Source organism: Symphalangus syndactylus, chromosome 16 (assembly GCF_028878055.3).
Source record: "Symphalangus syndactylus isolate Jambi chromosome 16, NHGRI_mSymSyn1-v2.1_pri, whole genome shotgun sequence".
NCBI classification, from domain to species: Eukaryota; Metazoa; Chordata; class Mammalia; order Primates; family Hylobatidae; genus Symphalangus; species Symphalangus syndactylus.
The window spans coordinates 15,853,265-15,866,649 of record NC_072438.2 but is presented as its reverse complement, the minus strand read 5'-3'; the positions used below and the strand labels follow the sequence as shown (position 1 = coordinate 15,866,649).

Sequence of the window (13,385 nt, the reverse complement as noted above, 5' to 3'; positions counted from 1 at the left end):
AGACACGTTTATCACCCTCCCTCATCCTACAGTGTTCAACAGGGATGCTTTGCTAAAATACCAGCACTTTAAATGGGACATTGACAGTGATTGTGAGATCACATCAAAGTAACACTTCAATGCAATTGTAAAGTTTGCATTTATGTTTTTTGTGCCGGTCAATAAGCACGTTGCAGAATTCTCAGAGAATTGAAATTCTTCCAGCAGCCAGATGGGTAAAGTCAACCTGAAGGGGCCACAGGGATGGCTGGATTGAGAAAATAAGCAGCCAGCGTGCATCCAAGTGGAAATTGCCACACGTCCGAGAGGCAGGGAGGCAGCCTGGTAACGGGGAGGCCCAGCCTGGGGTCCGCATGGGCCTGGCTTTCAACCCAGCAATACCACCTACTGTGCTGGCCTCGTGTGTGGGGCTAAACTGTGTCCCCCTGAAATTCGTATGTTAAAGTCTGAACCCCCAGGACCTCAGGATGTGATTGCATTTGGAGATAGAGCCTAATGAGGTCATTAGGGTGGGCCCTAATCCAAGTTGCCTGGAGTCTTTGTAAGAAGAGGAAATACAGACACGGACACACACAGAGGAGAAAGCCACGTGAAGACACAGGGAGAGGGCGGCCATCTGCAAGCCAAGGAGAGAGGCTTCAGAAGGAGCCAATCCTGACACCTGGATCTGTGGCTGCCAGCCTCCAGGACTGCGAGACAGCAAACGTCTGTTGTGTAAGCCGCCCCATCTGTGGGACTTGGTTACTGCAGCCCTGGCAAGCTAACACACCTGGGCAAGTCCCCGCCCTCTCCAGCCCTTGGTTTGCTCACCTGTAACACGGGGGAAGCCACACCTGACCTCTCAGGTCACTGCCAGGGTCATGACACCCTCTAAAGCACCTGATGCTATCTGCACAGTAGGCATGTAAATGTCACCCTGATGGTCATGTGAGAGTATGACAGGCAGCACCCAGGCCCTGTGTGTGACTGACTTATTCATTCCTCAAACAACCCAGGAGGCAGACACCTTGGAGGTCCCCATCTACAGATGGGAAAACTGAGGCAGGGGGTTACACAGCTTCTAAGACCTCAGGCAGGGGTGGCGGTGGAGAGGGGATGGAGCCCCGGCAGTGTGATGTGAGTGAGCAGCTTTCCCTGTCACCACAGCTGCTGTGGCTACGTCCAGATACAAGCTGCCAGCCCTTACACCCCCAGCCAGTCAGCCCCAGCCCCAGCCCCGGAGGTGACCTGGCCTCTTGACCTGGCTAAAGGGTGAACAGGTCATCATCACCAGCATCCATGTCTAAAAGAGGCTGGGTGCACTCGGCCTGGAATCTTGAACACCTAGGGATGGAGACAGGTGCATCTGTGCCCAAGTTCCAGAAGCCCAGTCCCCTGGTCTAGAACTCAGCCTTTGCTCTGTGCGGCCATCCTGAGCTGGGGTTGGAGCCAGATCCCAGGCCCCAGCCCCGTCCCCACCTGGAAGCTGGATCTGGCCCAGCACTCCATTGGCGGCCTGAGTCCCAGCTCAACAAGACAGGGACGCCTGCTACAATCCCCCAAGCAGCCTCCACCCATCACTCCAGGTACTACAGCAGGAGCCAGAGGGCACCTTCAGGGCTTCAGGTAGACCTTCAACTGCTCGCGCCACCCAGGAGCAAGCCTGCATCTCCGTCCCCTTTCTGTGCTCAGCCTGGCTGGCAGCTCCTCTCTCGGCTCACAGAGCCCTGGGCTTGCTCTACCCTCAAGCCCACCCAAGTCAGAACCAGGCCACCAAACAGGACTGCAGCTGTGCCTGGGCACCAGATGTTGATGGGGCTTTTTATTGCATCCATTAATCAGATCCTCATGACCATCTTAATCCAGACAGCTATTATTACACCATAATAGCTGGTGTCAGATGAGAAGACACAGGTTTTGGAGACTTTTGGTCACCTGGCCAAGATCATGAGACCAGTTAGGGGACAAGCTGAGGTTTGAAGCCAGGTCTGCCTAGAAAGCCTGTGCTCCTCCCCTCTGTGACAGCCCGTGCTTTAATTAGACTCCCAGCACCCAACCAGGCACTGTCCTGACCAGCTCCAAAGCTCAAATCTGCTTTAGGAGAGAGGAAAGTAGCTCACACCCCAGAGCCAGGCTCTGTTCCAAGCTCTTTACCTAGCAGAGCCCTGAGTCCAGACCACAGCCCCACCACATCTAGGAAAGCAAATATATGGCTTAGAAGACCTCAAGGCAGCATAAACCAAAAATAAACTTTGAAGCTTCCTGACCATCTGAACGGACCCCTCGTCTCCACCAAGGGTCTTCCAAAGTTAACCTGAAAAGCTAGTTCAGGCCATGATGGGAAGCGGGGAAGTGGGACATACCTCACTAAGCCCTCCTCCCTTTTGGAATTTAGGAAAAGCTGGTACCGCCATGACCCTGCTGAATTAAACTAAACTTAGCCTGAGGATGCCTTCATGCATGAGTTCCTGTATAATGAACTGCAACCTAACTCAGCAGGCAAACTAACCGAAAACCTGACTTGGGAGCATTTTTAAACAAATAGCCGAGGCTCAGCCAATCACAGCAGCTGAGCATGAGTAAATCACAGGTGAGCCACGGATCAAGGGTCAAGCTGTAACCGGTCAAGTAGCCTCAGCACCTCTTCTGTTTTCTGTCCCCATAATGAATGCTGTCTGACCACATGCAGGTTTCTCTGAACGTGTTCTGTGCTGGGGACTGCCCCGTCCTCGAATCGTTCTTTGCTCAGTTAATCTCTGCTAAACTGAATTTGTCAAACATTTTTCTTCTGACAACCCCCATCTTGCAGGTAAGAGAAATCAAAGAATGGGGTGTTCAGTGGCTTGTTGAAGGTCACAGCAAGCACTGGTGGGGCCCAGACTCCTGCCCAGCAGTCTCTGTACTGCAAAGGGACAGACAGCAGGGCAGAGAGGTGAAGTGGCCCCCCTTGGCCCCCCTTGTGGAACAGGCTCTCCACACACATGCCTCAGGGGCAACACTGCCCAAAGGGACATTTGCAGCCCAGCCGCTGCTGAGCTGGCGCCAGCCCCCACCTTGCTCTTTTCCTGCTGGAACTCGATCTGAATGCTGGTCAGCTTGGCCCGCAGCTCCTCGTTGGCCATCTGCACCGCGTCCGCCTCCATCTCGGGCTTCTCGCCCTTGCTCCGGCCTTTCTTCGACATGCTTCCCCTTGGGTCAGAGTGCTGAGATCCTGCGGTTCACACCCGTTCACGCACGCCAGCCAGCAGGCGTGGCTACCAGCTCCACCGTGCTAACCAGTCGCGCGGGACTCAGCTCGCCCTCCGAGGAAACCACCATCACTTGGGATCCTGAAGGAAGGAGGGAAACTGAGTTAGCAGAGAGAGAAGGGTGGGGAGCTGGTGTCCCTCCCTCGGGCACCCTGGGCCAGGCACCTGCCTCATCTGGAGCATGACCTGCCACTCCCAGACTGGCCTAGAGCCTTCCCGATGGGGGCTGCAGCAGAATCACTTGGAGGTTGTTAAGGCGTGGAGTCCTGGGCCCACCCCTAGAGAATCTGATTTGCATTTCTAACAAGCTCCCAGGTGAGGCTCCCAGGTGACCACACCTGGAGTAGCTTCAGTCCATCCTGCTCCCATCAGGATGGGACCAGCCCATCTCAGCAGCCTGCAGACCATGGTCTGCCAACATCAGTGAGCCTGTGTCTCCCAAGGTGCTTCTTCCAAAAAGCAGGGCCCTGGGCTTCATCCAGAGCTCGAAGCATGAGGAGCATGGTGGGCCAGGGAATCTGCATTTCCATCCACAATCCCGGCAATTCTGGAGCAGGGTGTGAGGACCACACTTAGAGAAATGGACTTTTCGATTTCAGGGGTTAGTGGTTTCCTTCCCTACTAGGTAGGTGATGTCACCCAGTGTTACAGATGAGGAAACTGAGACACACAGAGGTTGACTGCTGGTGATGTCACTCAACTACTGAGAGAGGAAACAGTAGGAACCTGATCAAGGTCCACAGCTGGAAGTGGGTGAGCCAGGACTGAGCCTAATCACCACCCCAAGCGGCCTCGGAAAGCCCGCCTCTGCTCTCCCTTCCCTTCACCACTCTCCTTCTCATTTTCTATCTGACAAACTGTAATTGACTTAGTTCTCATCTATGTCCCCTACATGAGGACGGGTTCCCAGTAAGCAGGGCCTGGGCCTGCTCTGCCCCTGCTGTGTCCTCCATGCCTAGAACAGAGGGCAGCAGGTAAGATGCATTCTATCAGGATCCGCCAAGTGCATGAATGAATGAGTGAGTGAGCGACAGCAGGAGAGTCATGAGGCACCCATCAGGTGCCAGGGCCTGTGACAGGAGCTGGGAATCCTGTCCTATCATCCTTGGAACACCTGGTGAGAGAGGATTTTACTAGGCCCATTTTAGAGATGAGGAAATGAAGGCACAGAGAGGTGAAGTCAGCTACCTAAATCCACACAGTCAGTGAGTCGTGGCGTTGGGATTAGATCACGTAGGGAATGAATGCAGAGCGAGGAGGGAACACTCCAGTGTCAAGGAATGCTAACTTGGGAGGTTGGGCAGATGAGACAAAATTGGCAAGGAAGGCCAGGAACAGGACGGAAGGAGAGAAAGCCCCGGGGAGGCTGCAGAAGATCGTGTGTCTAGAAGAAGGACGGCTCCAATAGCGGGCAGCCCCAAAGAGGTCAAGGTGAGGACCTGAAGCTGGACATTGGACTTGGCCTCCTGGAGTCCATGTGACCTCAGCCTGTGGACAGGAGATGCAGGAAGTACCGGACAGGGGTGCCCAGGAATGGTCTGGGGTGGGGTCTCCACACCGCCAGTGCATCCAGCAAGTTGCAGATGCTCAGTGGCCATGAACTGAAGTCAGGCGGGACCTGCTAGCCCTGGGGCCCTGGAACATCCCTCCGAGCTACAAAATCTGGCAGGCAGTGATGGAGGCCGGCTGCCTTCCTCCTGAACAGGAGAGAGTGGTGTTTCTCAACACACCATGAAGGATTATTCTGGGCTAATCAACATCACCGCTGATCGATTCCAGAAAGGTACATTCTGTCTTCAGATAAGTATGAACTCCATTTGCCTTGATCTGACTTAGAGCTTGATACATAATTCATTCCTCGCCTCCGCTGACGTGCCGCTTTTATAACCACAGCGGTTCTCAGAAGTCAGCCTTTGAGTCTGAAGTGCACCTCCCCATACCCTGATGGGCAGGAAGACACACAAAACACAACACCAGAAAAGGAAGCTTGCTCCTTTTTACTCCTTTATGTGGCCACTTCTAGGAATGTGCTTTAAGGAAATACCAGAGATACAGCCTCTGATAGAAACACTTGGATGTCCATCCCAACAACACAACACTCAGCCAGAAGGGATAGATCAAGTAAATGACGTCTAAGCCCCGACAGAAAAGTCCACATGGGGACAAGGTCAGTACCACAAAGAGTGAAAAAGGTGAAATAAAAAAACAGGCCGGGTGCGGTGGCTCACACCTGTAATCCCAGCACTTTGGGAGGCCGAGGTGGGCAGACCACCTGAGGTCAGGAGTTTGAGACCGGCCTGGCCAACGTGATGAAACTGCTTCTCTACTAAAAATATAAAAAATTAGCAGGGCGTGGTGGTGCGCGCCTGTAATTCCAGTTACTCAGGAGGCTGAGACAGGAGAATTGCTTGAACCTGGGAGGCAGAAGTTGCAGTGAGCCAAGATCGTGCCATTGCACCCCAGCCTGGGAGACTCCATCTCAAGATAAATAAATAAATAAATACATAAAAATAAAAAACAAATACAACTTATAGTTTCAATTTTCTGCTATATATATATTTGCTCATTATTTTCACTCAGTCACAAATATGTGTTGAGCACCTGCAAGGTGCCAGCCCTGCACCCTGGGGATACGGTGGAAAGGACATGGCAGCCATGCCCCCAGGATGCTGACAGGGACCACCTGGGGGATGCAGTTATAGGTGATATCTATTCTCTTCTTTAGACTCTTCTAGGTAAGTACAATTTTCTACTTCAATGACTGCTTTTAAGAGGAAGCAGTGCAGTTTTTTTGTTTTGTTTTGTTTTGTTTTGTTTTATAAGAAAGGCAAGAAAAATATCTGCAATTAGCCAGGAAGGACACCACTAAAAAGCTGAAGAGAAAGCAAAAGGACCACATCCACAGGAGCGGCCCACAGGCCTCGCAGGCAGGATGGGGTGGCTGCAAGTCTGCCAACTCTTTGGGCTGCCGGTGGCGGAAAGGGCTGCCCTGCCCTGTGTGTCAACTGTCAGCTCCTCTGGGTCAGAACCTTAGCTCCCACCTTTGTGCACCCCACCCTATGCCCAGCCCAAAGTCCAAGCTCCATCCAATTCCAGGATGAATAAATCTCCATGGGCTGATGCCAAGCCTGGTACTCTCAACACCCCATGCCAGACACTGCCAGGCTGGGCCACAGTGAGTGTGGAGATGAATGGAGTGCAGGAGGGGAGGATGTCCAAAGTTCTGGGCTAAGTCAACCTCGGAGCTCAGGGTGGGCCTCAGCAGCCAGCCTCTGTGCCACGGACACACTGTTGATAGTCCTGACGCTCACAGTGCCACACAGCATCACTGTGATCAGGCCCTCTGGCTGCGGGCTGCACAAAGGTCTCGTCGGCAGGAGCAACAGCAGGGAACTCTCCTGCTGAGCTTAGCTTGGTGTCTGCTGTGCCCAGGATTTTCACTCTGAGCCTGCTGCCCACCAAGCAGGAGATGGCACAGCCCACTGTTGAGGAAGGGGCACGGCACTGGCTCAGCGCCTCAGGCTGGAGGGTGACTGCCCAGGACACACAGGAGGTGGAGTCCTCAGAGAAGGCTCCTTCCTCAAGGCACAGGGAGCCCCCGCTGCTGACCCTGGACCTCGTCTGGCATAGAGGCTAAGGTTGGCGAATATTCATCTCCCTTAAACCAGTCCTGTTGGCCCCAGAACTGAAATATCTCTGCAGCCCACCCATCTCTGACATCACATGTCCCCTGTCCCAGCCTCCATGTCGTTTGTGCCTTGGCAGTGCGGGTGCCCTTTAATTGCCCACAGGAAATTAATATACTGGGCATGCAGGAGGACCAGACAAGGTCCCGGCCATCACAGAACTATCTAGTCAGGAAGACCACTATGGAAATGAATACAGAAAACAATGATGGCTTGTGGTAGGTGCTGGAAAGAACAGTCTATAGGTCACTGTGATACACAGCTATCAAATATCACCTGTCACGGGCAGGCGGTGGGAAGGGAAAACTGCCAGACCACATGGGGGTTCTACACCAAGCACAGAGTCAAGACCAGCTACGTATTTGCAGCCCAGTGCAAAATGAAAATGTGAGGTTCCTTGTTTAAAATTATTAAGACTTGCATGACGGCAACAGCAGAGCATTAAGCCAAGAGCCAGGCCCTCTGAGTGTAGGCCCTGCAGGACAGCACAGCTCCTGTGCCCGTGAAGCTGGCCCTGGACAGAGTTCAAGCCCTGCCCTGAGCATGCTGGGAAGCCATTAGCAGGGTGTGACTTGGATTTCCATTTCGCTGAAGTGCAGATGGTAATAGCTCTACCCCACTCGTGGTGGCGAGGGTGAAATGGGTCCCTGCTTGTCACACAGGAAGCACTGCAGAGGCTCTGCGACTATCATCCTACTGTTTAAAGGGCACCCGGGCTGCTGAGACACAGACAAATGACATGGAGGCTGGGACCAGGGACATGTGGTGTCAGAGATGGGTGGGCTGCAGGGATATTTCAATTCTGGAGCCAACAGGACTGGTTCGCAGAAGGTGGATATTCGCCAACCTTGACCTATATGCCAGGCTCTTGGGCCTGACCCCACAGCCTTCCACAATGCCCACCACCAACATCTGCCCATGCACTGGGTGCAGGGCCTTGTCTGGCCTTCTCAGGCCTGCTGAAAAATTTCCTCCCTTCATTAAAGCACAGCTTCGTGGTGACAACATTGTAGAGGCAAGCAGAAGGGCTGGGACACTGGACTGAGGCCACAGGAGGCAAGGGCAGAGCTCTGGTTGGCCAACATGGGCGAGCTTCTGGCTGATGAGGGCTGAGGAGGGCTGAATTGTGGCCCCCAAAAAGATACAATCACATCCTGCTCCCCAGAACCTGCAGATGTGCCCTTATTAGGAAAAAGGGTCTTTGAAGACGTAACGAAGTTAAAGATCTCAAGACGAAATCATCCTGCAGTAGGATGAAGTCTAAATCCATTGACAAGAATCCTTCTAGGAGATGCGCAGAGAAGACACACAGAGAAGAAGCCCACGCGAAGCCAGGGAAGAGATCGGAGCGCTGCAGCCACACCAGGGAAGCCCAGGACAGCCGACAGCCACCCAAAGCTGGAGGGGGGAAGGACTGACAGCTATTTTTAAGGGAATTCGACCCTGCCAGCATCGTGATTTGGGACTTCTGACCTCTAGAACTGCGAGAGTAAATTTCTGTTTACCACCCAGTTTGTGGTCATGCTTTATAGAGGCCACAGGAAATTAATATACCAGGCAAGCAGGAAAAAACCACTCCTGGGGCCGGGCACGATGGCTCACGCCTGTAATCCCAGCACTTTGGGAGGCCGAGGCGGGTGGATCACCTGAGGTCAGGAGTTCGAGACTAGCCTGACCCAACATGGAGAAACCCCCTCTCTGCTAAATATACAAATTAGCTGGGCGTGGTGGTGCATGGCTGTAATCTCAACTACTTGGGAGGCTGAGCCAGGAGAATCGCTTGAACCTGGGAGGCAGAGGTTGCAGTGAGCCGAGATCACGCCATTGCACTCCAGCCTGGGCAACAAGAGTGAAACTCGGTCTCAAAAACAAACAAACAACAACAACAACAAAAAACCACTCCTGGGACACACTCAGCACTTTTTTTAATGCCCGAAGGCAACCAGCTCCTCAGAACATGAGTCTGAATAAACCTTGCCTTGCCCCTCTCCACAGTGTGTGTAATATCATCAAGAAACCACAACGCCTCCCTGCTGAACAGCTCACATCCCTCTACAGTCACAATTCACAACCTACAAGGTGAGATTAGAAGGGACCTTTGCCTCCAAGGTGCAGATGAAAAAAGTAAGGCTCAGAAGGCAGAAGTGAGTTGCCCAAGATTGTTGGATGACCCGGTGGCTGCCGTGGGATTTCCAGCTCAGGTCTCCTGCCTCCAGCCCCGCATGGCCTGACAGTTTTACAGCAGGATTCAAATAACACAGGCACAAAAAGAAAATTAGCTCCTTCAAGACAACTCAAGTTCAAATAATATCTGACAAGCAGAAATTCCAGCCCATCACCAAGAGGTCTTTGTAACACTTCCTGCAAACTTCACCAAAAATTACATGGAGATCCCAGGGGTCTCCCTGGAGAAAATACGAATGGGGTAGGTTGGTAGAGTCAAATCCTTTCTGTGGACAGAAAACAATTTATCCTAAAGAATCTAGCCATACTTTTTTTTTTTTAACAAACGTTCATTACTTAATGAGCCCTTAGGAAAAAAATCTCTCTCTGAGTAAGTACATGACTTTGGTTTAAATAAATCCAAATTGATTGTGCTGACTTAAAAAGCTACTACCATATTCCTACCCCAGGCGCAGTAATATGCTTCCTGAAATTTATTCTAAGGAAGTAATTCCCGAAAGGAAAGAGCAATCTGCCTAAAGATGTTGCGAGTAGCATAATTTGAATTGTTGATGGCAATGGAAAACTGGAAATAACCTCAGGACCCAAAAGTTATTGATGGCTGAACGAGCAAAGGCACATCAGCTAACTCAGAAACAGCCCAGGCAGAGACACGGAGGGAGGCCCACGGACAACAGTGGCGTGTGAGCCCTGCCGGGCAGCACCTGGAGAGATGGGGGATGTGCTTCTCATCAGTTCACATCCCGCGATTTTCAGTTTCGCTTTAAATCCAGTGATGGTGGCCGTGCTGTTTATGCAATCAACAAAATAATGAAAGAGATGGTACTGGGTTCTCTTTTGAGCAGAACTGAAATAACAGAGTGAAGCGCACACCCCAGGCCAGCTTCAGCTCCTTCCATGAGTCCTTTATGGCCCAAGTGGAGACTCAGAGGCTGTCAGAGTCCCCACTCCGCAGAGCTGCTGGAGGCTAAGTGCCTTCAGGTTTGGGCATTTCTTGGCACACTTCCTGGCACAAAGCAATGCTCAAAAAATGGCAGCAGGCCGGGCACAGTGGCTCACACCTGTAATCCCAGCACTTTGGGAGGCCGAGGCAAGCGGATCACCTGAGATCAGGAGTTCAAGACCAGCCTGGCCAACATGGTGAAAGCCCGTCTCTACTAAAAATACAAAAATTAGCCATGCGTGGTGGTGCGCACCTATAATCTCAGCTACTCGGGAGGCTGAGGCAGGAGAATCGCTTGAATCCGGGGGGCAGAGGTTGCAGTGAGCCAAGATTGCACCACTGAACTCCAGCCTGGCCAACAGAGCCAGACTTTGTCTAAAAAAGAAAAAAATGGCAGCAGCTTCATCTTCATCATCATGATCATTCTCATTGGCATGTGCTGCCAGATTTACCAACAATGTCCATAGCTTGACCCAGGATTTTTCCTATGACTCTATCAACAGTGGGCTGTGTAAGGAGCAAGGGCGTCAAATGGTCCTCAGTGTTCAGGCCCAGAACAAACAACGTGACTGTTTGGAGGCCAATACTCTCTTGCCTTCAACTTCCCTCTCACCTTCCGAAGAATGGTGCCAGGCATCAGGAGAGCAAAAGTTGGAAGCAACCTAAATGTCCCGCCATAGGGAATTCCTTGTACTAGTAAATCCCGTGATGGGTATGCAGTGGAGGAGTGTACACCATCACAGACATGCGGCCTGCCCCCGGACCTAGCAGGGAGCACATAGCAAACATGCAGGAAGTCACTGGAGTGAGCCCTCGGCACACGCCATCTACTCCAGTGATCGCAACGCGGCTCCAGGGATGTCCAAGAGCATTAAACAGAGGAGCCAGATCTGATTTTTCCAGAGAAAGCTGACATTGATTTTTATGTGAAATTTTCCAATTTGTATACGTTAGAAATGAATTCACGTAAATTTGTTTAAATATTTTTCAGCCCAAACAAAAGCCATCTGTGGACCAGATTTGACCTGTGGGCATCACTCTGCCAACTCTGAGGTTTGCCACCTATTAAATGGAAAAGCAACTTATACAATTGTACATACAGCATACTACAGTGTATACGTATATATAATGTGTATATATACTGCATATAATATACACTGTATATATGTGCATTTGTAGGCAGGCTTATATTTAAGTGTAGGCACTTAAAATAGCATAGACAGGGCCGGATGCAGTGGCTCACGCCTGTAACCTTAGCACTCTGAGAGGCCGAGGCGGGCGGATCTCTTGATGTCAGAAGTTCAAGACCAGCCTGGTCAAGATAGCGAAACCCCGTCTCTACTAAAAGTACAAAAATTAGCCTGTAATCCCAACTATTCAGAAGGCCCTGGCAGGAGAATCGCTTGAACCTACGAGGCAGAGGTTGCAATGAGCCAAGATTGAACCACTGCACTCCAGCCTGGGCGACAGAGTGAGACCTGTCTCAAATAATAATACTAATAAAATAGCATAGACAAATATTTACAATCCATTGAGAGTGGACATCTTTGAAAAAGGTAAGGGTACTTGGGTTTTTCCTTCTTTTTGGATTTGATTTTTGCCTGGATACATTTTCTAAAGGGATTACAAAGACTCTGCATTGCATATTTAGCATGAAATCACAAAAGATTCTTGTCTTTAAAAGATGGTGCCGAGATTCAAGGCATGGCAGAGGCCTTATGAAGAAAAATAACATAATGTGATATAAATAGAGGTTAGAGGGAGCAGCTGCTGACCTGAATTCAAGTCCCACACAAGCAAGTGCCGGCTCTAGGATGCAGGAGACATCAGTTCATATCCCTTAACTGTCATTTAATTAGCTGCAAAGCTGGGAGGACAGCGCCCAGCCCATGTGATGTGGAGGTCACGGAGGGGGATGTGGAGGGCAAGAGCACGGGCTCAGGGGCCAGAGTGACTGGGTGGATTCTTAGCTCTGCCATTTACCAGCTGTGTGACCTCAGGCAGGAGACTTCACCTCTCTGTGCCTCAATTTCTTGATCAGAAAATGAGGCTAGTAATAATTCCTTCCTCCTAAGGTTGTTTTGGGCATGAAATGATTTCTACTTTTAAGGCATTCAGAACAGGGACCAGACTGTAATAAGGACTTGGTAACAGTTAACAATTATAATGATTTAATTGCAAACTACAAAACCCTTTAAACGAAAGATGTCACTCGTTAACATTCTAATAATTTAGGAAATGCAAAAGGCTCTGTTAGTTTTTCTATTTTCTGCCAATGCTACTAGTTTGCAACATACCCCCAAAAATGCACACCTATCTGGAGGTTGTACAGTCCCATGGAACAGAGCTGTTGCCACTGGCAAAGGAGGCATGGCTTTTGGGGGTCCCAAACCCCTCACCCAGAGCCAGTGCACACCACACAGTAGGCAAAGTCCCCGTCCCAGGGGCACAGCTTGATTCTCAGGATTTTCACTTAATCCTAGCAGCTGAGCTGTCTGTTCTTCCAGCCCCGGGGCCTAAGGGACACAGGGAACTGGAAGACAGCATTGTGCAAAAGGCGAAGACACAGGCAGGAAAATGAAAGGCAGCAAAGATTTTCCACCATGCCACCACCCCAAAAGAGAGAGAGGAGATTAAAATAAAGTCTTTTAATACTTAAAAAGAAGAAGCCTCAGGCCGGGCATGGTGGCTCAAGCCTGTAATCCCAGCACTCTGAGAGCCCAAGGCAGGAGGATGGTTGAGCCCAGGAGTTCAAGACCAGTTTGGGCAACAGAGGAAAACCCTGTCTCTACGAAAAAATTAAAAAGTTAGCTGGATGTGGTGGTGCAAGCCTGTAGTCCTAGCTACCCAGGAGACTGAGGTGGGAGGAGCACCTGAGCCTAGGAATTCAAAACTGCAGTGAGCTATGGTGGCACCACTGCGCTCCAGCCTGGGCGACAGAGCAGTGACACCCTGTCCCTAAAACACACAAAAAAGAAAAGGCCTGGGAAGTCTAGGAAATTAACTTTCTTAGGAGACCTCATTTTCCAATTACAGGAAATTAACAAGGTGCTTGCTGTCCCTTTTTATACTGATGCAAAATAGTTAGAGGGAGTTTTAAATGAAACTTCCATAAGGCGTAGTCAATAATGTCAACCAAGTCAGGTTTTCCTAACACATACTCTGGGCTTGGAGGTGACCCGGAGAGGAGCAGGAATGAGGAGCAGGTCCCAGAATGAGGAGCAGGAGGCTTAGTCACTTGCCCCAGCTCTGCCACCATCCCCTCCATGGCCCTGGCCCGGCTGTGTTCTCTCCACGCAGGACTCTTCATCCATAACGGGGGTGGGCCGTGCAGACGGCACCACG

The 13,385-nt window shown here is 51.0% G+C and overlaps 1 protein-coding gene across 13 annotated transcripts in view; it reads right to left on the bottom strand.

The window, feature by feature from the left end:
* JAKMIP1 (janus kinase and microtubule interacting protein 1) overlaps positions 1-13,385 on the bottom strand; it is a 175,766-nt gene that overhangs the window by 85,384 nt on the left and 76,997 nt on the right. For all 13 annotated transcript variants that reach the window (XM_063619736.1, XM_063619737.1, XM_063619739.1 and 10 more), the window contains one exon: positions 3,033-3,308. In XM_063619736.1, the coding sequence (XP_063475806.1) occupies positions 3,033-3,161 (129 nt within the window). In that variant the 5' untranslated portion in view covers positions 3,162-3,308. The remainder of the gene's footprint in view (positions 1-3,032; positions 3,309-13,385) is intronic.